Genomic DNA, 24,132 nt, shown 5'->3' on the forward strand with positions numbered 1-24,132 from the left:
AAGCGTCGCTTCTTGGCTTAGCCTCGCAGCTTTGGCTCCTCGTGTGAAGTCAGGCACATCCTACACGAAGCACTGCAGCTCCTGTGGTGTGCAGCAAGGCCTTGGCACTGCCTTGAGCCTCCACTGCTGTTAGGAATGAGTCTGGTCCATCCAGCAGAGGTGGTTGTTGCTCCCTGGGTGCTGATGGCCTTTGCCACAAGAGGTGTGAGTGATGCCCCTGATCAGCTGCAAGGGTACTGAGTACAGAATCTCTGGTGACTTAAACCCTCCTTAAAATGCTGGTTTTGAGGTCCATGTGTCACACCTGTATTTCTTAGTGTCTTAGTGTTTCTTAGCTGAAGTTACCAGGTTCATCAGTCTCCAGGAGCAGCAGGCCAAGCACTTGCCGTGCAGAGCAGGATCTCTGCTCTGATATGGTCACCTCCTGTCCCCAGGAGGGTTTGTAGCTGAGGTGGACTTTTACTTTTTTCTTGGCCAGCCACAAAAGGCCCTGAATTAAGCCTTCATACTAGTATTTTGGCAAAAGTGTGGGCTTTTGGGAGAACATTCATGTGCTTCTGGGCTGCCAATGTTGTCCAGCTTCCCAGCTTTCACTCCCTACTCCCCAAACCTGCAGTGGTGGAGACAGGGTGCCATTCTCAGAGTCCTACTGCTTCTGTTGACAGCTGGAGGACCTCAGACAGGAACCAAAAATCCTGCCTTTCCCCCAGATGCCCTCTCCTCCTCTCAGCACCTGCTCCTTCTCCCGAGGCAGAGAGGAGGGCTGCTCTGTCCCCTCTGCTTTGAGCTGTGGTGTGACACTGACTCACAGCAAAACCGTGTGCCTTGCTCATGGGTACGAGTCAACTACGCAGATCACTCTTCTCTCTGGGGCTTAATTTGCCCACTTGAGGTCTGTCCTTATCCTCCCCCAGGTACTGAAGCAGGACAGAAATGTCTCTGGTCAGAGGGCGGCTTTGAACCACGAGATGTGGTGGAGCTCCATGTGAAAGTAAGGGCAGAGAACATGTCCTGCAAAAGGAAAACAAGGCTGTGCCTCACCTGCAGGACCCATGGCTTTGTCACTCCTGTGACACACTCTTGAGTATCTAGTTACTCATGTGCTTGTGCTGAAACGATCTTGCCCAGCTGGTTTGTTGGCTTGGTGGAGAAGCCAGCCCTGCTGGGGCTGCATCAAGGCCAGGTGAGGCAGGGAGGGCTCCTTGCTGGGCAGGCATGAGTGCCACTGCTGCTGGGTGAGTCGGTGCCCTGGGTCCACCAAAATAGGGCTGGTCTCACCACCCAGGATGTGATGGGCTCCATCCTCACGTGATGGAGGGCTTTGTGTGCAGCAGAGCCTTCCCCCTCACCTGCTGCTGTTCCCATAGGAAAGGAGAAACATGTTAGGGAAAGAGTAGAGTGTGTTCCTCAGCAGATGGCTTTGATTGGAAGGGGGATGGATTTGTATTTTTATTTTTTCCCCTGTCCTCAGCTTGTATTAAAAAAGTGATGAGGAGGAAGCCTTATGTCCAGACTCCCATCTCCTTTAGAAGAGCGCGTGAAAGCTGAGCAGAAGATGTTGTCCTGTGACCAGCTGTGACCAGTTTGTGACCAGCTCTAGTACAGTGAGCCCAGTGCCTTGTTTAGCCCCCATCCCTTAGCTGGGGCTTTAGTGCCTTTGTTTGAGGACCATCCTGAGGTGCTCTCTCACCCCTCTGCTATCCAAAGACCCAGAGGAATGTTAGGAAAAAAGCAACTGAAGTGCTGAGTTGCAACAGCAACTGACAGGTTTTATGGCTCAGATGAAAAAGAAACCTGTTTGGATCTTTCCTAAGAGCTCTTCCCTTGGAGCAGAAGTGCAAGGAATGCAGCTTTTGGGCAGGGGGCTTGGAGGCTGGAGCAGCAGAATTCCAGACCCTTTTCCTGGCCTGCAGAGCAGGGAGAGGTGTTAAAGAAGAGCAGCTGAAGACCCTGCTCAGCCCCAGGAGGTGGCCAGGACCCTCCCTGCTATGCTGTGTGCCTGGGGACCTCACCACTGCTGTCTAATTACCAGGGTGTTAATTTGAGTGACCCACATCTTTGAATGTCATTTCCCTCTGGTTGCTTTTATGCAGCTCTCTAAGTCTGGAGGTGCCTAAGCTGTCCCTTTCAAGTCTTTCTCTGCAGGGTTTACTTTCTTTGCATGACTTGTTACACCTCCTTCTCAAAAGTGTGCTGTGACCCCTCAGTCACCAGCATACATCCAGGAATGTCACCTGCAAAACCACCCTGCTTTGCTTCATGCCAGTCTTCAAGTTAGTTCCTTGCCAGCCAGGGACCTTCAGGACCTCAGCCAGCAAGTGCAGGGTGGGAGGAAGGGGGCTGTGTTGTCTCATCTTCCTCACTGTCACGGAGGATGTGAGAGGGGATGCTTCCTGATGCTTCTGCTCCTCACCTGTCAGGTTTCCAGGCTGGTTGGAGAGGTGGTCTCCTGCAGCTCATTTGCAGCCTCTGTGTGTGCTGCTGTGTCTGGCTGGGTGTCCTGCCCTGCTGCTGCAGGGTTCCCATTGCTGCTCCACTCTTCCCGAGCCCTAAGGAAGCCTGGGGCTGAGCACTTCTGCTTTGAACTTCTGCAGCTTCTGTAAGGGTGGGACCTCTGTAAATTATAGGTATTGTAGAGTCATGGAATGGCTGGGGTTGGAAGGGACCTTCAAAATCATCTAGATCCAACCCCCTGCATGGGCAGGGACACCTCCCACCAGCCCAGGTTGCTCCAAGCCCCATCCAACCTGCCCTTCAACACTGCCAGGGATGGAGCAGCCACAGCTTCTTTGGGCAAATCTGGGCCAGGGTCTCACCATGCTCACAGTGGAGAACTTCCTCCTATTGTCTAACCTAAATCTCCACTTCTAACCTTCCTTTCTTGAGCACACAAGAAAGAGTTCCTGGGTGTACCTGTGTGTTGTAAAGCCTCAGGCAGGGACAGCACTGTGTGGTGGCACCTTCTGGGCACAGGCACAAGAGCTGCAGTCTTGAGATTGGAGCTGAGTGCTCATCCCAGCATTGCTGCAGTGTGCCAGGGCTCCCTTTGGCATCAGCAGGGACGGGAATATTGACCCTGGAGCTGCTTCTCTGCCACTGCCACCTCTTCCTCACCCAGCTGGGTGTGACCCTGCTGTGTGCTGGGGCAGCCATGTCCCTGTTGCTGGAGCACACGAGCCATCCAGTCAGGCTGGCCTGCTGTTTCAGATGCTGCACGCCAGTAGAAACTGCTGTTTGTTTGCTGGCATGACTATATTAAATATGAATAATGTTTTATTTTGGGATTTTAGTGCTCTGTCTGGAGGAGGGAGTGAGGCAAAATGTTCTAAGTGCAGCCTTGCCATCACCTCCCTGGAGTGGCTGCAGAAGTGATCCCGCAGGGAATGCTTCAGCTGCACTTGGCTGGTCGTGCTGCTAGAAATCTCTCTCAATGGCCTTGCAGAGTGGTTGTTGCAGTGATTCCCCACGTCTGCCAGCACTCACATCAGTGTCCTTCAGGGATGTTCCTTTCCCTGGCATTGAGGATGCAACACAGATCACATCAGAGCAGCCTTTGGCTGAGAAACAGCTCCAGCACCTCTTATTTCTCCGTCATTTGGGCCTGTTCAGCCTGGAGAAGAGGAGGCTCTGAGGAGACCTTCGAGCAGCATCCAATACCTGAAGGGGGCCTAAAGGAAAGCTGGGGAGGGGCTTTTTACCGGGGTGTGTAGTGGTAGGACAAGAGGAATGATTTTAAACTGGAAGGAGAGATTTAGGTTAGACATTAGGAAGAAGTTCTTTCTTGTGGGTGGTGAGACCCTGGCCCAGGTTGCCCAGAGAAGCTGTGGCTGCCCCATCCCTGGCAGTGTTGAAGGGCAGGTTGGATGGGGCTTGAAGCACCTGGTGGGAGGTGTCCCTGCCCATGCAGGGGGGTTGGGACTAGATGGTCTCTAAGGTCCCTTCCATCCCAAACCATTCCATGATTCTATGATCATTTACTAACCCTTGATGTGAAAAATATTTCCAAATACACAAAGTTGAATCTCCATCTCTGCTTGATGTGGGACTAACCAGCTGTGGCTGAACCTTCAAATGAAACAAACTCCAAAACAAAGCAAACAAACAAAAAACCCCATCAAACCAAAAAACACCCCCCATACTGAGTGTCTAGCAGGTTCTGGTATCTCCAACTCTCAAGTCAGGACTGAGTATGCACAGCACATGGAGAGGGTTGTGATTGTGTTGTTTTTCTGAAGCTGGAGAGTTCTGCCAGGTTCTGGGTGACACTGGGTAGTTCTCACCACCTGTAATCCCCTGTACAAAAGCTTTGCTTTTACATGTTAATGTGTTTCTGAGCCCTGGGTGCACAAAATGTGAACTGAGCACTATCAATCTGAGCTGGGTGGAATGTTCTACTAACTGGGATTAAAAGTTTCTCTGTATTTTTTTATTGTATTAAAAGCAAGGAGGTTTTGCTCTACCCAGATCCTGTGATGGTATTGTCCATTTCTGCTGGTGTGGGGTTTTGGGATTTTTTTGTTCAGTTGTTTTGGTGTATAAGCTGCATAGAAAAGCCCATAGAAAATGTCTCCTCCTCTTCCACCCCATCTCCTTCAGCTTATGTTTCCAGCTGTTCCCTGGCATGTTTTCCTCCAGCAGCCTCCCTGTCTGGGAAGAACAAAGCATCTTTCCCTTGCACTTGAAAACAGCAGCACTACGAGTTGAGCTTTCAGAGCTGAGGTTTTATAACCTTGCTTGTTGAAATCTCTTTCCCTTGACCCCTCACCTTCCCCTGGCAGCCCAGACATGACACCAGCCGCGACAGACAAACATGTCATACCAGTTTCTGGCTGATCACAGGCAGAGGAGGAGGAAAGGAGGCTCCAGTATGAACATCTTTGGCTCCCTTTTGCTAAATGTTTTGCTGTGAGCTGGGCCTCACCTGAAAGGGAAACTTCCTAGGGATGTAGATGGTCACAGCTCAGGGCTGGGGCCCCCCCATTGAAGAGGTCTGTTTGTTTCTACCAAAGCTGTAGTAATAGTAAGGTTGCAACATCAGCTCAGAGGTTGTTTCTTCCTACAGGGCTTCTGTTTGCTGAGAGCATTTTCACATAGCCATGGCTTGGCTGTTCAGCTTTTCTTCCTCTTTTCTATCTCCTCTTTGTCTCATTTCCATCACCCCATTCAAAAACTAGACAACGTTATATCATTTTAAAACTTTTGACACCTCCTCTTCTCCTGTAAATATAATCCTTGAAGTTATTCATGTCTGGTGTGAGCTGTGCAGAGCTGCAGCCATTTCAATACCAGGCTTTGAATTTGGACAAAAATCCTCTTGCCATTCAAACAAAATATTTGCTGTTCAAACCATCAGTGGTGAAGCAGGAGACAGGCAGAAGGGGACACTGGAAGGCTGTGCTTAACTGGCAGATTCAGTAAAGGTGCTGGGCATCTCTGGAATAGTCTCCTTTTTAAGAAACTAGAGATTTTTTAAAAAAATTATTTTTAGAGATGCAGTTGAGCTTATTTTCCAGCCCAGCTTCTGAGTTCCCTGGCCCGTTTGGGGGTTATTGTGCCACTGTCCTGCCTGTGCAAGTGGCTGCTCTCTCTACGTCCCCCCAGCCATGTACACAGAAATGACCCTGTTTTCTCTTTCCTTCTGGACCAGTTTGAACAGCAGCACTTGAGGCCAAGTGGACAGGAGCCCTAAATAGAAAGAAAACCACCAAGACATCCAAACAAAAAACCAAAACCAAACAAAAAAAGCCCCACTATTTTCCCCTGTCCTGTTTACTTAATCTTAAATTATTTCTTGTCCCAAGAGCTGTTATTTTTTTAATTGTGTTGCCAAACTGCTTAGGCAGCTTGATGGTAAGATCCATCCAGGAGATGGTGCACGGGTCTGTGCTGCTGCAGAAGGAGGTGAAGCTCTGTGGGTTGATCTTTCTCTTTGCTGCTCAACGGGTGTTTGCTGTGAAAAGCCTCCTTGGGTTGAGTCAGGCTTGTGTTCCTGTTGGTGTCATCTATATTAGAGGGTTAAAATTCAAGACTTTTTTCTTATTTTAAAAATGCAAAATGGTGGTTTTCTCCTGGCAGCAGCAGAAGTTGTGCTTCAGAGCCACTGCCAGGGGAGCTGGGGGGAGTTCTTTGTCCTGCAGCAGCCGTAGGTCAGGAGGAGGAGAGGACCTGGGAGGCTGCCATCTGGGCTGGGAGTGGAGGGATTGAAAACATGAATTTGGGCAGCTGAGAGCTGCTGTGGAGCCACTGCAACGTGGCAGGTTTGTGCAGGTGTGTTGTGGGTCAGGTCCTTGGAGATTGTTGTTAGGGCTGGAAGCAGCACAGCAAAACGTGAGACCAGTGGTAGGAGCCATCCCAGTGCTTCCAGCATTGAGCAGTCCCTTCCTGCCTGGGGCTGGTGGTCAGTACAGCAAGACCAAGTTCCAAGAGCCTGGGAGATTCTCTGTTCCTGCTCCAGGAGCTCAGCAGGGACCCCATGGAAAGGCTGGAGCCCTTCTTCTTGGTGTTGGGTCCGTGGTGTCACTGCAGACGCTGCCCCCGCGCTGGCTGTGCTGAGGGGCCGTGGTGCAACGTGACCCTCTCAATGGCAGAGCCTGGGGATGCCAACTGGTGTTGAGCAGCAGGGTGTGGATGGCAGGAGGGGCTGCAGAAGGGGTGTCCCACCCATCAGAGACCACCACTGTGTCCTGAGGCCCTGCAGGATCCCTGAGCAGACGTGCAGCCCTCTGTGTGAGCCTGGTGGTGATGCCATGAAGAGCTGATGCTCTACAGCAACATTTCCCAGGTATTAACCTGCACTGTTCAGAGGAGTAAATGTGCAAGCCAGGATATTGAAAGTGTTTTGGACAAATACTTGACTTTTTTTCAGGTTTTTTTGTTGGGGGTTTTGCTTCTCCAAGTGTATCGTGGTGTTTGGATGATAATCCAGCAACAATTAAGATGTTATGGTGCCCTCTGATTCCCCTCATAGGCTGCCTTTGTTTCTGCCTGCAGCTGTATAGTTTTTATGGAGCTCTGAACTGCAAAGCATGAAGAAACTCTTTTGTTTGTTGTGACTTCTGTGCATCAACTCATTCTTGATTTTCTTCTAAAGCACAAATCCACTTAACATCCCCAATTCTGGATTGACTTTTGACTGTGGCTTCCTGGGTGTCCATTGAAAGTGCTCGAGCTTTAGCAACAGGTTTGCTTCTGGCTTCAAATGCTGTTTTCAGAGGCAGTTGTCATCCTTAGGTGAGCCCAGAACAGAGTTCCTCTGTGTAAGGGCCACACAGCTGCTAAAAGGCTGCTGGGCTGTGGAGCAGAAGTGAAGTCTTCTGCAAATCTGGACTTTCTAGAGGTCTCCAAATAAACTTTTTGCTTTGGGCTGGTTACAAAACCAAACCAGTAATTATTTGTCCAGGATCGCCAGCTACAATTTCTTAGCTGTAGAGGAGGATCATAGAATCATAAAATGGCTCAGGTTGGAACAGACCTTAGAGACCATCTAGTCCCAACCCCCTGCATGGGCAGGGACACCTCCCACCAGCCCAGGCTGCTCCAAGCCCCATCCAACCTGCCCTTCAACACTGCCAGGGATGGGGCAGCCACAGCTTCCCTGGGCAACCTGGGCCAGGCTCTCACCACCCTCACAGCCAAGAATTTCCTCCTCATGTCCAACCTCAGTCTCCCCTCTGGCAGTTTTCATCCATTTCCCCTTGTCCTCTCCCTCCCTGCCCTTGTCCCAAGTCCCTCCCCAGCTTTCCTGGAGCCCCTTCAGGCACTGGAAGCTGCTCTAAGGTCTCCAGATGCCTAGGAACAAACTGACACAAGCAGCCTTTTTATGAAAGGCTTCCAGGCTGAAACAAAAGTGGTCTCAGTTGAAACAAGGTGTGTATGAATGGAAGACAGAGCATGTTTCTCAAGAGAAAAATCTACAAGTTTGGTTAACTTCAAAGAACTGAAAGGCATTTGTTCTTTCTTGCTACATGCTTCTCTGTACAAGGGCCTTGGCAGCTCATTGGGTGTATCTTGGAGCTGCCCCTGGAGCTGGCAGGAGCTGCCTGACGTGCTGGGCTTCCTGGGGGGCCGTGGGCTCCTGGCCATGTGCGTGGGGCTCAGTCCCTCAGCTCCAAACAGCTCATCTGCTGCACCCTTAAATAATCGGAAACTCCTCGTTGCCTCCCACTGAGCTGTGCAGCAGGAGTGGGCTCTGCGTGTGCCGTGGGAGCAGGAGATGACGAAGGCTTGAGCAGATGGTTTCTGTCCACCCCTGGTTCTGGTCTCTTGAGTGCCTGGTGAGAACAGAGACCTCTTGGTCCTGTTCCCAAAGTGGCTGCTCAGCTCCAATGTGGGGCAGGGGCACAGTGGTAAGAGCACGTGCTGCCTGACCCCCAGCCCAGCTCTGCAGGCACCAGCTGGGGGGGTTCTGCAGGTCATGCTGTTCCAGAACTTTTATCAACCTGCCTCAAACAGAGAGGTGATGCTCCTGAGGTAAACACTGGCACAGGCCAGGGTGATTCCACCTTTGTTCTGAAGCACATTTTGTTGACCCCTGCTGTTGATGGGAGATAACTCGTTGTTTGTGTATCTGAAGGGCAGGTGATTGAATGCATGACTCAAACTGATGAGCTCATGTGTTGTTTGGAAGGGATTTTTTCTGTGGCTTACAGCTCTGAGCTGACTAGCTCATCTGCTGCTGTTCATCTGCTGTTGTGCACACTTTTTAAGGTCGGATGACTTCATCAGTTGTTGCTTTAATAGCTGGAATGCACTTGTTTCATCAGTAAGTGTTTATGTGCTCGTACTACGTTCTTTCTAAACGATTTAGTATGATGGAGATTTACAGATGATGGAGAAGAAAACTCCTCCAAGCTAACATTAGGAGCTGCAGTGGAATGAAGGGCACTGGGATTGTTTTCTACATACAGATGCTACTGTGGTTTTTCAACGGTTTAGTTGGAGGATCTCGATACCCACATCTTTGGTGCACATGTCACTTGGGTGCTGGCCCAGGCAGCTGCCCTCTGCCTGGGAGCAGGGCTGGGTGCTGGACCAAGACATTCAGTTGTTGCATGTTCCTGTGCAAAGCCTGTTTGCTCTGAACAGGCCTTCAACACCTGGCAGCTCCTGGCTGCTCCTCGTTTCCTGACCCAGCTGCCTGCTTTGACTGGAAATGAAATGACAAGTTGTTCAGTATCAACTTTTGCCCACAAGTGAACAATTCTGATATGAATCTTCAGCTCTGGCTGCCCTTTTACTCATAGCCTGGTGAAGGCATGAAGAAAACATCCCAAACCCGAGAAACACCAAAATAAGACATTTTGAACTCTACTCATAATGCATCCGAGCTTTGTATTCTGCTTCTTGGAAAATTTGGCTGCAGGACTCAGCAGCTGGAGGGTGACAGTTTCCCCTGTGCTGGGCACTGGGGAGGCTGCACCTCAAATCCTGGGGTCAGTTCTGGGCCCCTCAGGACAAGAAGGACATGGAGGGGCTGGAGCATGTCCAGAGAAGGGCAAGGGAGCTGGGGAAGGGGCTGGAGCACAAGTCTGAGCAGGAGCAGCTGAGGGAGCTGGGGGTGTCCAGCCTGGAGACCAGGAGGTGAGGGGAGACCTGCTGGCTCTGCAGCTGCCTGAGAGGAGGTTGGAGCCAGGGGGGTTGGTCTCTGCTCCCCAGGAACAAGTGACAGGACCAGAGGAAGTGGCCTCAAGTTTTGCCAGGGAAGGTTGAGATTGAATCTTGGGAGAAACTTCTTCACTAAAAGGGTGATTAAACTCTGGCACAGGCTCCCCTGGGCAGTGGTTGAATCCTCATCACTGCAGGTGTCTAAAAGCCCTGTAGATGTGGTGCTGAGGGACATGGTTTAGTGCTGGACTTGGTAGAGTTGGGTTAATGGTTGGACTTGATGACCTTAAAGGTCTTTTTCAACCAGAATGACTCTGTGATTCTGAACATCTTACTATAAACCCTTTTTAATTAAAAAGGTGGAGGATGTGGGATGTGATGAGAGGGAAGATGTGAACATGGTGGAGGGGCTCTGTGTGGAGCAGCATGGGGTCATAGCTGCTGTCTGCTTCTGGAATGCCATTGTGCTGCAGGAAGGTGAGTCCCAGGAGTCCTAGGCTCAAACTCTGCTTTGAGCAAAGAGTCTGTGAAGAAGCTGGTGACTTTGTACAGTTGCCTGTGTCACAGGAACGTGGTATGAAACCTGTGGAGTAACTCTGTCCCTCTTGTCCTGACCTAGCTCCTGGAACAGCCCCAAAGCTAGACATGGGAGAGGGGTGCTGTTGGGAATGCTGATTGTGGATAACACCCTGCGGGAAGGTGTCTATTCAGGCAGTGTTGGGAGCTGCTGTGCTGGTGGCCCAACATCCTTGCTGTCCAAAGTTCTGCTGTCAGCCCCACAGGCCACTGTTGTGGGGGTATAGGGGTGGTCTGTGGGGTTTTGCTTTGGTTTTGGGGTGGGTTTTTTACATGCCAGGGCCTGCATGGGAACAGTGGTGGGAACAATGCTCTTAGTCTGGAGCTGGTCTGCTGTCGTGCTCCAAAGTAGACCTGGAGCTACTGCACTCAACTTTTTGCCTCCATTTTGTGACCTCCCAGCACTTCTCTTCCCTTGTTTATTCTCTTTGGCTTCTTGGTGAGGATGGAACTTGGCTGGTTGTTGCTGGTTTTGCCCTTTCCCTGCACTTGGCAGGGATGAGGCCATCTCAACTTGTAGAGTCATAGAATCTCAGACTCATTTAGGTTGGGAGGGACCTTAAAGATCATCTAGTTCCACACCCCTGCATGGGCAGGGACACCTCCCACCAGCCCAGGCTGCTCCAAGCCCCATCCAACCTGCCCTTCAACACTGCCAGGGATGGGGCAGCCACAGCTTCTCTGAGCACCCTCACACTAAATAATTTCCTCCTAATGTCTAACCTATACCTCCCCTCTGCCAGCTTGGAGCCATTGTCCCTTGTCCAGTCACTCCATGCCCTTGTCAGAAGTCCCTCCCCAGCTTTCCTGGAGCCATTTCAGGACTCATTTTTGGGGGGGAAACTGGGGTACACCAGCCCCTTGGGCTTCAAGCTGTTAGCTTTGGGGCAGCACTGCTGCCCTGTAGGAAACAATTAGTGCTTTTCATCATTCACTTGTCCCTGTGAAGTCCTTGGCCAGGGTCAGTTTTCCAGCCGGTGCTGGCGCCGCTCTCCCCAGTCACTCCAGCTTTCCAAAGGAAAAGCTTCCACACTCAGGGCCAAGGCTTTCTGTTTGAAAGCCCAGCCATGTCAGTCATGGCTGAGAGAGATCTAGTTAACATCTGTGACACCAGGGACTTGGTAGAGCAAACAGTCATCTTTGGGCACTGCTCAGTTATTGCTGGCATTTGGGATAGATTAATTTCTGCACTAACGGCTCCAGGCTGAGCGTAACGGAGCACAGAAAGGCTCCAGTTGTGAGGGCTGTTGTACAGTCACTGTGCTCAGTTTTGCACAGATTATTCAGTTGTTTTTTTCTCTTTTAATCCACCTGGAAAGTTTGCAGAGGGAGGGACCTTTCAGTAGCTCATGTCTCATGTACACAAGTAAGAGGACTGCCAGCTTGTGTGATTGGAACTAGATGATCTTCTAGGTCCCTTCCAATCCAAACCATTCTATGAGGCTATGTGATAAAAACCTGCCTGCACATCCCCCAAGGTGCACCAAGGGACCATGGCAGACTGGGGAGCCTGAGCAACACCCAGCCAGGCTCTGCCAGCCCTGCCAGAGGTTCTCAGAGGAGGGGACACCCTGCCCAGGGTCCTCCTGAGCTGTCCCAGGGAGCCTGCCCCTGGGCAGTTGTCTGGCCAGTCAGGGTCTGCCAGGGCAGGGACAGGGCTCTCCTGTGTAGTTTGTCTTCCCACAAACTCACAGTTGGTTATGATGTTCTTTCTGGCATCCAGGGTGTTGCCTGACCTGGTGTTAAAGGTTTTCAATTAAATTTACCTGTCTCAGCTTAGCCACAGCTCTTGGAGTCCCTGCTGTTAAGAAGCTTTGTTGGAGACTCCTTATCTTTCTCCTGTTGCAGAAGGGAAGGAAAAAATTACTTGCATCCCATTGACCCACTCTGAAGTATTTCTTGGTGTTTGTCTGCTTTTCAATTAATGTTTTCACTGCCCAAGACCAGCTGCCCACTGGATGATTGTGGCTTCTGGTCCTTCCCTGTGTACTAAGTAAGGATGTCCACAACTCTTGGGTTACACAGGCAGTTTGTGGAGCCCGCGGTACTTCTGAGGTCCTCTGAGCCCACTGAGCCTCGGTGGTCTGGGAGAAACAGGGTTTCCTTGATGCTCTTGATGCTGTTTGCCTCTTTTTGTGATCACAGCATGATGTCACGTCCCTCCAGGTGGGTACAGCTAGAGTTCCTCAGAGGCGTGGTTAACCCTCTCTTAGTTAACCTCTTTTAACAACCCGTTTGGTGAGATTAACTTCTGGAATTCTCTGCCTGGTACTTTGAGAGTAAGATCATTATCCAGGAGGCTTATACAAAACACAACTTTAATTAAGATTGAGTAAGATTATAAAACTTGTTAAAATACCACAGAACAGTATCACTCTCAAAGCAACAGGTTACAACTAGCAGAACTTAGCAAGATTGTGCTCTCAAAGCAACAGGTTATAACTGGAAAAACTTGGCAAAATTGGAAATGTTGTTACCCTTAAGTGCTGAGAATAAGGTTAGAAACAGGGAGAGACATGAAGAAGGAGGGGACAGGAAAGATACCACCACCCTTTAATCCAGAAGTGGTCTTGGCATGCTGTTGTGGTCCTTGGGTGGTGGCATGTGCAGTAAATGTTCCGAGTCTGCACCTTTGATGCCACCTGGTGCCCCCTCCCCTGGGTGAGGCTTGGCCAACTTTACACAGACTCAGAGTTGAGTTTGAGAATATTCTGGAAATGAGTCAGTGGGAAATGGGGGTCCAGGTGGTCACTTGTTCCCCCCAGCCGGGTTGACCAAGCCATGACCTTTATCTTCAGACATGCACTTTGTCCTTCAACAGGAGGCTGGTCTTTCAGAAGGTGGCACTGTGCCTCTGTGGTGCTCCTCTTGCTGGTCACCGTTCTTATCAAATCAGGACAGTGTCCCATTTATCAGGGTGGCCACCAAAGGAGGGGCTCCCCTTGCAAGGACAGTGTCCATTTATCAGGGTTACCAATCCGGGGGCTCTCCTTGCGAGAACAAGTCCAGGTGGTTATCGAATGAGGACCCCACCTGAGCACAATGTCCAGTCTGTCAGGGTGGCTGCTCTGAGACAATTACTCTTTTTGGGACTCTACACATGCCTTTACATTTTTCCAGTTACTGATTTTCCAGCTGCTCACAAAGACCAACATCACATTCTCCTGAGGATCCTCCTGAGTTCCTTATAGCACCACCGGCCCTTCAGAGCTGCTTACTTGAGTTCACTGTGAAATTGAGCAAGTTAAATATTTGACATGTTTTTATTATTTTTCATTCCAGCCCTCTGCTCTGCCCTTCTCCCAGCAGCTGCTGCTCAGTGTGGCATTAAACCTGCACATTTTTAAGACCACCTGTTAAGAAGTCCTAGATCTTTCTCTAGACCCAGCAGAGCTGGTGCCCTAGAAGTTTCTAGGGCTGCTTTGGGGGAAAATCCAGCTTTTTCAGTGAGGTAGTTGTGGTGTGGTGGCTTTGGCTGTACTAGTGACTGTCAGAAATGAAGGTCTGTCACCAGACTTGCTGGGTGAGGTGTTGAGGTGACACCATGAGTGTTTCTGGTGGCCTGTGAGCCAGGATTTAAATTTCCCAGTAGAGCAAAGTGTTTCTGAATGGGCACCAACAGATCAGGCACACCCTGATCATCAGTCCTCTGAGAACTCATCGTTAGTGGGTGAGTTGCAGAATGGAGTCAGTCTGGCTTAATTATGCTTATAGATGTAATAAGTCTGCCAAGAAGCAGCATTAATCAGATAGGTACAAAAAGTCTGCTTAATTTATCTTAATTTCTTGTTTATATAAAGCACTGAGTGAAGAATTGGCCTTGGCTCATCACTGTACAGCTCAGGTTTTGACTGTGGTCCTTACATATCACTTTGCAAATGGGTTGGTTGACTTCTTTTGAATTATAAACAAACTGAATTAGAAATAAACTGAATTAGGAAAAAAAGAAAAGCAGCTGAAGTGGCTTTATACAACACAGCTGTAATCTGAGGGAATTGATGGTATTTTTAATGAAGTCCAAATAACGTGCTGGTTTTTGTTGTGGGTGGAGTAATAGAAAGTGAGGTGGTGAATTCCCAGCTCCCACAAGCAGAAAATCATCCGTTTAAGAAATGAGGTGGTAAAAGTGTCTTTGGCTGGTCTGAATCATGCCAACTGTAAATGACTTTAGGTGATGAGTCTCTCTCGGAAGGCGAGGAAGCTTATCTTAAAACTCTATCAATGTTTCACTTGAGTGCATTGATTTATTCTTTTTTTCCCTTTGGGAAGAGAGTTTTTTTGAGTGTCACCTGGAGTATCTTCTGCCCCAGATTTGTGAATAAATTATGCTCTTTTGAAAGACACCAGAGATGCAACCTTGAGCTTGTGCTGCAGCCCAGCCTTGGAGGAAGGGGGCAGGAAAACCTGCTGGTGGCTTGCTTGAACGTGGGGTGAGTCCCTTTGTCCCTCTGGCCTGGGGCAAGTCCCAGTTGGACCTTTTTGATATTGTGAACTTGCAGTGAAGCTGTTAGTTGGGGTTTGGATCATCAGAGCTTCTCTGGAGGAGGACACTTGATTTGGACCAATGCCCTGAAATGCAGAACTGGCTCTAACATGGCACTGAGGGCTGGAACCACCCCAGCCCCGAGTTGGGCTCTCCTTGGAAAGCTGAAGAAGGACAGAGCCATGTGCTGCTCTTCCTGCTGTAAAAGTTTACTCAAATTTGCCTTGTTAAGGGGAGGTGACCCTCCTGGTCCCCTGCCCAGGCATTAGGGCAGTCATCCTGGGAGTCTGCAGCTGCAAAATTGTCTCCTTTTCTCTAAAACAAAGCCCTACCTGAAGCCAAGAAGCTGCTGTGCTCACAGCAGTAAATATTTATAGAGCCTTGTTCACTTGAGCTATTTAAAGCAATTTTCCTGTGATATTAATCTGTTTAAAGGGAGAGCCCAAGAGTAGCATGAAATACTTATCTCCCTTGTCCTTCTGCCTTTTCCAATGTGACTTCCAGGTCTGTGTCTCTGTACCTGCTGCCTCTGCCATGTTTGCTGCATTCTGCTGCTCATGCAGGTGCATCTCAGGGGCTTGGCAGAGAGGGGGAGAAGCCCTTCTCCCAGCAGAGAGTTCCCAAGAGGAAGAGGGGCTGACAGCCTAATGCACAGGAGTATCAAGAAAATGGTCTTTCCTCTTGGAGGGGTTTTGCTTTTCCTGTTCACATCAGGTGTAATCTTTCGGGTGAAAGTTTTGACTGAGCTGAGGTTGGGCGTGAGGGCTGGCAGGTCTGTTGGTGCAGGGTGTGCTGTGCTCTGCATGAGTAATTGGGAAGAGGTCAGAGTTTCCTATAACACATCTCCTGTGTTCCCATGGGAAAATGGCTTGCTTTCTTAAGTTTTCCCTTCTACCAACTGGCAAAAGAAAGAAAGGTTTGGAATTCCCTGGAGTCTTGCCCAGGAGCGTGCAGCCAGGGGCTTGGTGTCTGACATCAGGCGTGGTGACAGCAGATGGCTTTGCAGAGCAGCCCCTGCCAGGTCGGCTCCCTGCTCCAGAAGTGGCATTGAGGTGGTGTCAGTGTAAGCAGGAGTCTGAAGCAGGACTGGAAAAAGAGCAGAGGAGTCGGCCTGAATACTAAATTAGAGAGAACAGCCCAGACTTGTTTCCCGAGCCTCCTTCATTCTGTTGCATCATGCGAGATATTGGTCAGGAAAGAGATGGGTTGATATCAAATGAGCTTTAAACAAGCCTGTGTTCTTGTACCCCAGGGCCAGGCGGGGCTGTGGGGGTGGCTGGTTGGGTTTGCTGACGCTGCCTGTGCCCCCCGAGCAGGAGCATCTTGGGGGGTTGAAGCAGCACGTCCTGTCCTAGGGATCAAAGCACATTGTGGGGGAGGATAAATGTCAGTCTTGAGATGAGCTGTTCTTGGCAGCGAGCAGGGGTGACGCTCAGGTGGGGGAAACCCTCTCAACTCCAGAAATGACATTTTAAAAACTCCCCTTAACTTACTGGTGTCTGAGCTGCCTGAAAGGAGGAGGCAGAGGAGCAGCCCTGCTGCCAGGGCCGTGGACGCTCTGCCAGCCTCTGTGCAATGGTGGCATCTAGTGGCAGCTGTGGCCCTCTGTCCCCAGGTCCCTGGGCCAAGGGGGAAGCCAAGGCTGAGCCTGAGCTGGAGCCTGGGCCTGGGACAGCATCTACTGGGCTACAGCTCAGGGAGCTGCTGTGTGACTGGCACTGAAATAGAAGGCACCAGCTGTGGGGTGCCCAGCACTGGCCTCAGCTGCTGTGGTGAGTCCTGTGATTTTAAGGGCATCTGTGGTTGATGAGAGTTTTCCAGCACCAGTGAGCCATCCTGCAGGGCTACAGGAGAGCTGTTCTTGTGAGCTGTGTCCTGCTCAGAGTGCTGACCAACTGAAAAAATAAGTCAGGCAAACATAAATATTGTGTGTGAGCTTTAATGGGATGATGCCCTTTGAGCTGTCTTGGTGCACAGTGTTTATGAAAGAGGGGAGCTGAAAAACAGCACACAATGTTGCAGTAGCACAGTTTTTGTCCTTGCCAGTGAGCTTCTGGGTAGAGTTTGCTCACAAAGCTCTTGTAAATGTAGTCCCTAGTTCCAGTATGGATGTGGGGAAGTTAAAAAGTGCATCACTTTCCTCCAACCCATGTTACCAGATACTCCTTAAATGCTGACTGTAGCCTAAAGTAAGAAGGCAAACCAGCTTTGTTTTTAGCCTGAATGTCTGTGAATTCCTCAGGCCAGTTTCGTGGCAGGACCGCAAGACCGGGATCCTCAGATCCCTGCACCTCCAGCACCCTGATGCCAAGGAGGGAAGTTCTGCCCAACAACACGGGCAGCCCTGAGGCCTGGCAGCCAGACCAGTTGACTGGCAGCTGCCTGGAAATGGGAAGAGGGAGATGTGGTGCTTTCCTTTCTCTTTGCTTTTGCATTTGGCACCAAGTGTGGTGGGCAGCAGGTGCCTGCAGGGTCTGCCAGAACCACTCCATCACATCACTGAGAAGGACATGAAGGTCTTCTGCTTTGCCTGTTTGTATTCCCTGAGCATCTTTGGAGTGAGGAGCAGGTGCAGCAGGAGCTCAGGAAATTTTCCAGTGCTGTTTTCTGTTGGTTGCCCACTTTGGTCATGGCCATGTTGTTCTGCCCAGAGGCCAGCGTTGCTCTGCTTCGGAGGATGTGGGGTAGTTCCAGGTGGGCATGGAGGGAAAGGGTATTTAAAGCATTTCTTTGGTGACTCAGGTATATCTGTGACAGGGAACACGTTTTCCCTGGGTTAGGGGATGAAGGCCGGGCAGTTCCTGAGCATGGAACATAATGAGGGCATTTCTGGGTTTCTGTGTTTGACATTTCCATTAATGAGTTTTCTTCTCATTCCAGTTCAGCTGAGCCTCTCTCACTTTTACAAGCTCATATCTGAGCAATTCCTTTCACCTCAGCAGTGGCATTTTTGGAAGCACATGGCCTCTGCCCTGAAAACATTTTGTATTCCCCCTCCTTGGTGTGTTCATACAGCTGCTCTGTCCCTGCACCTGGGCTGGTGGCATGGAGGTTCATAGAATCCCAGACTGATTTGGGTTGGAAGGAACCTTAAAGATCATCTATTTCCAACTCCCCTGCATGGGCAGGGACACCTCCCACCAGCCCAGGTTGCTCCAAGCCCCATCCAACCTGCCCTTCAACACTGCCAGGGATGGGACTTCCACAGCTTCCCTGGGCTACCTGGGCCAGGGTCTCACCACCCTCACAACAAAGAATTTCTTCCCAATGTCCAACCTCAGTCTCCCCTCTTCCAGTTTTATTCCATTCCCCCTTGTTGCTGAGGACTTGCAGGGAGCCCTTGTGCCTAAGGAGCAATGGGATGGTTCTGCCTGGGGCAGGGTCTGAGGATGTCATGTCCAAAACAGGGCAATGGGCTTAATTAGCTTCTTCTGTAATGACCTGTCAGCCTGTGCCAGGGGATGATCCTGGTTCAGGAACTGGGGAGAGATGTCTGGATGCTCCCTCCTGGAGCAGGTTTGCTCCCACTACTGCTCACCATCCCTCGGGAAGAGAGAGATTTGTATCTGCCTGGAAATAAATGCATATCATTCACTTGTCTCTGGAGGAAGATAAAATGTAAACTGTCTGTTTCGTGTGATAAAGCACTGGAAATAGTTGGAATTTAAGATAATGATCTTTATTGCTTTTTATAGCACCCTGTGAAGGCTGAAATCTAATTTGTTTTTCACTAACAGGGAGCTCCTGCTGACAACTCAGAAAAATCCATTTGCTTTATTGACAAACTTGTCTGTTTGGTTATCGGGGCAGTTTTCTCCCTGCAGGAAGAGGGGAACACAGGTCGTAACACAAGTGAGGGGTTTTTTAATATAGATTCCAAGTTTGATATCTGTTGGCAAGAGGAAAATAACATTGATGTAGTCGGAGTGAAGTGACTCTGCCTCATTAAAGATGATTGTAAATTAGTTTATGCTTCAGTGGGTGGGCAGTAATGGTGTGGGGAGCTCTGTTGAAGCAACTTCAATACACTTAAAACCTCTTATGAACTGGAGTTGTGGAGAAGCTGCTTTTCCTGGGCAGCTGGTGCCCCTTGGCTGTTCCTGAGCCCAGGTTTTGGGGAAGGAGGTGGGAGGTGCAGTCGTGCCTCTTCCCTCCTGTGCCGGGGGCCACGGGGAGCGGCGCCTTCGCTGGGTTTGGACGTGTCTCTTCCAAGTGGAGCTGCCTCTTTTTGGAGCTTCTCTGCCTGAATGTGAGATGGGCTCCTGTTTCTGATCAATGTGAGCATGCTGGGCACCCCTGATGTGGAAGAGTTGCTTGTCAGCACAGCACAGTGTTGTGGTCTTGAGGGTTTTATGCTGCTCTGGCTCTCTGAAAAGGAGTTGTTAGTGCTGCTCTCTCAGCTCCTGATAAAGGAGAAGTGTTTCTGCCTTATCTGACCCTCTCTGACAGCTCCTCAGAAGAGGAAAACACCAGTCTCTGGTCAGGCTTTCAGTATCACCCACCTCCCAGATGTCCTTTGAATGTTTTGGGCAGTGATGTTTGTTGGGAGATGGTGGGTCTGCAGATTGACTTAGCAGAGATGCTGCTTTCATGTTCATCTCTCTGGCTCACCCCTCAAAAGTCTGTAACTTGATGCTGTCACTTGGGATGGTGCTACAGGTTGCTGGATCTCCTACAGCTTGAGGCCTCATGTGTTTTATCCTGCCATGGAGAACTAAGCAGCAATCTAGGGTTAACTCTGTTTTTAGGGGGGAAGGAGAAAGCTCCCCGGGAGTAGTCCTGGCCTTGAAACAAGGGTCTGTGTCTATCCAGTCTCTGTCACCCTCCACAAACACACAATGGAGCAAGGGGGAGGAAACATCTCTTGCTGTAAACATGGAGTGGTGGATCTGAGTGGGCAGAGCAGGTTTTTGTCTATCTCCAAAGATCTGCTTGGTGTTTGCTCAGCTTTTTATTGGTTTCCTTTCAGGAATTGACTACAAGACCACTACTATCTTGTTGGATGGCAGAAGGGTCAAGCTGGAGCTCTGGTGAGTGTTGCTGAGCTGCTTGGGCTGCAAGTGCAGGACCAGTGACAAGGACTGTGGTGCTGCTGGGTGGGATGCTGGGCTGAGCTGTGGAGAGCACAGAGCATCCCCAGGGATGCCCCCAAGGGAGCCTCGCTAGCTTTTCTTACCAGCACATTACTCCAGCAAACCAGACCTCTTTCCACTAATCAAGTAGCATAAAGTTCTTTGCTGGAATAGTCCAGTTCCAGTCTTTCCCTGTCATACCTGACTGTGTTCCCATACAGCTCCCAGTCACTGAGGATACAGCAATACTGTTTTGGGAACAATACAGGATTTTCCTGAAATCCTAGATTGAGAAATACAGACAAGAGAATAGGAAAGGAGGAGGAGGGGGAGAAAAATTGCTCAAGGCCTTAGTCCCTACAGAAGCTGAGTGTTTCTCAGTGACTTGAGTAGAAAATTCAAACAAGAGCAGTGAGCAGAGCTCCCAGCTAGTGTCAGAGAATGGCAAACCCCTGGAGAGCAGGACTTACCAGAGTGTTCTCTGCCTCAGTGACTGACTCTAGCAGCTTATAGTTTTGTGGTTTAATTATAACCCTGCTCTCTGAAGCTGAATGTCCTCATTTTTCCTACAAAAGAGCAGAAGCAGCTGATTTATCTCTTCCAGCTTGTATGTTTATATGTGCCACTTACACCCTTTTGTGTCTCTTGTAAGATGTTTTAAAATTTCAGCCCCAAGTGTAAAGTTACTTCCTGCTTCCCTGTTGAAACCCTCTTATTTTTCTACTGTAATTCTTGAGCTGGAGAGCCAGCAAGAACCTGAAGAGCTGGTACCAGTTGGTTTATGGGTCCCTAGAGTAATCTTTTACCATTACATTCCTCATGAAACCCAATGTTTGATTGTCAGGGGAGAAGGAAATGTAAGCACAGACTGTTAGATTGATGCCCAGGACCAATAATATGATCCTTGAAAGCTTTGGATCTGAAAGGATGATTGTCCTGAGCTTGAGGTCAGTGCCCTTTCCACACAGCTGCTGCAGATCTGGGGCTGAGGGATTCATCAGGCCTCTCACTGGTCCTTGATGTGTCTTTTGTCCTGGCCCAGTGAATAGATATGACAAACATCACAACGTGTCCCTGATTACCCTGATGCATTTCAGTTTATCCTGGTTATATCAGCATGCTGGACTCCTGCTCACTGCCCCAGATGTTCCCACAGGAACCAAGAGGTGCTAGTAATGGAGTCAAACTGGTTTATAGCATATCAAGAGTTGCTGTCAGGACAAATTATAGCAACTGAATAGCCCCTTATAGTCACAGTGGGCTGGAAAGACTGTTCCCTAGTTCTGTTCCTGAGCTCTCTGTAGCGTGTGATCAACCAGGTCTGGCAGAGATCTGGCTATAAAGATAATTCCTTTCATTTTTGGTTAAAATGTGCTTGAAAGAATAAGTGAAACTGGACAGTGCATTTTGAGTGTCTGTTCGTGGTATAGTAGGTCAGCTGCTCTCCATGATTGAGAGAGGTCTGCAGGCTCACTTGGAGCTCCCAGGGACTGTAGGGAATTAGGGAGAAAATCCTTTGCCCAAGGGAGCAGTGACTTACACCCTCATACATCATAAGGTGTTGCTGAAGCTAAGTGGCTTTAGTTTGTACCTTCTCCATGAGAAGCAGAATGGACATCTCAAGGACCTCTGGAGTGTAACCAAAGGTGGTGAAGCACCCGCTGATCCTTCCCCAAAACCACCAAGCAGAGCACTTTGGTTGCCTTGTATGTTCTAAAGAGCTGACAAGACCAATTCTGATTTTTATGCCTTTATTTTTAGGTCCAGCAGGAGGTGTGCAGTGTGGGATTCAATTCTCCACATTTCATGGCTGTATCTTTTCTTTGTTGCAGGGACACGTCAGGGCAGGGAAGATTTTGCACCATTTTCAGATCCTACTCTCGAGGAGCCCAGGTGAGTGCTGCTCTCAGAGCTTTGGTGGGCACACCTGCTTTTCCTTTAGGCTGTAGAAGTCTGTCATGCCATAGTGGAGAGCTCTGAAGAAGAAGGCATCAGGCACCAAACATCCATGGATCCATGTCCATGCCAAGAGGCACTGCAGGTCAACTTGCTGCCTGGTACTCTGGTTTTATGAACTGGTGGGAGAGAAAGCAGTGAAGGGCAGACTTTCCTAGACTGCTCCAGAGAAGGTCTGCTCCAGACTGCACTCAGGATTAGCTTCTAGAGGAGGGCTGAGAAGGTGGGGTCATTGAGGACACAGCACTTCTCGCTCTAGACCAGCCTGAGCTTTAATGTGGGAGCTGGTGTGTTCTGAGGGTTGTCAGGTTTGTTTAAATACAACACTGGCTTTCCCCATGGAGATCTTCCAGTCTGTGTTGCCTTCGAGTCAGTTCCAAAAATAGGGTGGCTCCTACTTGCACGTTTGCAGACTTTGAAAGTAGAGCAGCTGAGTTGGATCGTGAAGTACGTTCCTTGAAGCAGGAGCATTAGGCTTCGAGTGTCTCCTCTGGGCCCTGCTCCAAAATACCTTCCAGATTCTGAACAGCAGGAAGGTCTTGTGGTCCTCTGAAAAACTGCTCTTAGATAACAGTGCTTTCTCACTGATTTTTTGTCCTTTTAGTAATGTCACAGGGTCCTTCCAGGATAGTCTTCCTAAGTTAAATGAAATACTCTGGTTTTCTTTTCATTTCCAAATTGGAAAACTTTGGAGAAAATTCCTCTTCTCTTATGGAATCATTGGATCCCAGACTGGTTTAAGTTGGAAGGGACTTCACTAGATCCAACCCCCTGCATGGGCAGGGACACCTCCCACCAGCCCAGGTTGCTCCAAGCCCCATCCAACCTGCCCTTCAACACTGCCAGGGATGGGGCAGCCACAGCTTCCCTGGGCAGCCTGGGCCAGGCTCTCACCACCCTCACACTGAAGTATTTCCTCTTAATGTCCAACCTAAATCTGCCCTCTTACAGCTTAAAACCATTACCCCTCATCTTATCATTACACACCCTTGTTAAAAGTCCCTCCCTAAACTTCCTTTTCCTCTTAGACACTAAGAGTCAGAAGCTCCAGCCTCCTGACTATGTGTGTCAACCTCCTGACTGTGCCAGTGCCCTGGCAGCTTCCCAGCCTTTGGGAAACTTTGTCACTTTTATTCAAGCTCCTGCTACTGTTGCTCTTGGCTTTTTGCCCCCTGTAGCTGTAGGTTTTGCTTTGATCACTGGCAAAATGTGTCTGTCTCTAAGCCTTCCTGCAGATTGACTTGTGCTGTAGATGGGAGAGCACTTGGCCTGGGATGTGCTGGTGGTATCTCCTCTGCTGTCTCATTTATTCTTGTCTGTGCACATCCCTGGTGCTGCAGATGCTTTGAGGCAGCTTCTTTGAAGCAGAGGCCAATTTCCTGGTCCCTGCAGAAGTGCAAGGCAAGGAGTGTTGGAGCATGTCTCAAGTGGTGGGAGAGCAGAGGATCTCTCACTCACATGCTCAGTCCCATGTGTGAGTTTATCTTTAAGCTTCCTGGCTACATTAAGCTTGTCCTTGCTTCATTTCAGAAAAGTCTTGAGCTCCAGTCCTAACGAAGCCTGTGGGCTTGAGACCATGTCACTTCCCTTACCAGTTAGAAGTGCACAGAATGGGTCAGTGGGGTTTTCTGGTGACCAGAAAGCTTTGGTCAGTCCTTTCCCACAACGTGCTCTGTCAGATGCCCAACTCAAACTGGGAATAGAAAGCAGCCAGCTTCCCCACCTGTGTCTCCAGAAATATCCTTTGAGATCTTTTACCCCTGTCTGCAGCATGACCTGCTTTTCCAAACTGCTCTACAGAACTCTGAGCTCCTCAGAGCTGTGTCTCCAGCAGGGGCTGCTCCAGCAGGGGCTGCTCCAGCAGGGGCTGCTCCAGCAGGGGCTGCTCCAGCAGGGGCTGCTCCAGCAGGGGCTGCTCCAGCAGGGGCTGCTCCAGCAGGGGCTGCTCCAGCAGGGGCTGCTCCAGCAGGGGCTGCAGCCACACGCCAGAACTCGTAGCTGCGAGCTGGGGCAGACAGGAGAGGTGGAGTAAGTTGGGATGAGAATACTGGAATTGGGTGAAGGGACAGGTACACATCTGTCTGGAAAGCAGAGTGCAGCTGCAAGGTACTTGCTCAGTGCATCCTTTGGGTTCCTGCAGCCTCTTCCCTCCAGGAGTTACACTTGACCCTGGGTGCCGAGTGTCTGGCTGACCTGAAGCTGGAGATTGAAGATTGCTTTTATCTTCCTTTCTCAAACTGAAGTTCTTGACCTGCTTTCCTATTGAGGCAACACCTTGCCTCTCTGCTGTATCAGTATTGCTTTAGGAACTGTCACCTGAATGTCTGCAAGGCTTGTCTCAGCCATCTGACCTGCTTACCCCTCCCAAGGAGTCTCAGAGACATTCATGACAAACCTCGTCAGCCAGGCAGAAGGACCTTCAATGTGAGTGCTGAATGCTGG

The 24,132-nt window shown here is 49.8% G+C and overlaps 1 protein-coding gene across 2 annotated transcripts in view; it reads left to right on the plus strand.

Annotated features, from left to right (window-relative positions):
* The window catches only part of RAB40C (RAB40C, member RAS oncogene family), a 39,827-nt gene that overhangs the window by 2,686 nt on the left and 13,009 nt on the right, over nt 1-24,132 (plus strand). For both annotated transcript variants that reach the window (XM_051631979.1, XM_051631980.1), the window contains exons 2-3: nt 19,632-19,692; nt 21,567-21,627. In XM_051631979.1, coding sequence (XP_051487939.1) covers nt 19,632-19,692; nt 21,567-21,627 — 122 coding nt within the window. The remainder of the gene's footprint in view (nt 1-19,631; nt 19,693-21,566; nt 21,628-24,132) is intronic.

Source organism: Apus apus, chromosome 14, assembly GCF_020740795.1.
Source record: "Apus apus isolate bApuApu2 chromosome 14, bApuApu2.pri.cur, whole genome shotgun sequence".
Taxonomy (NCBI): Eukaryota; Metazoa; Chordata; class Aves; order Apodiformes; family Apodidae; genus Apus; species Apus apus.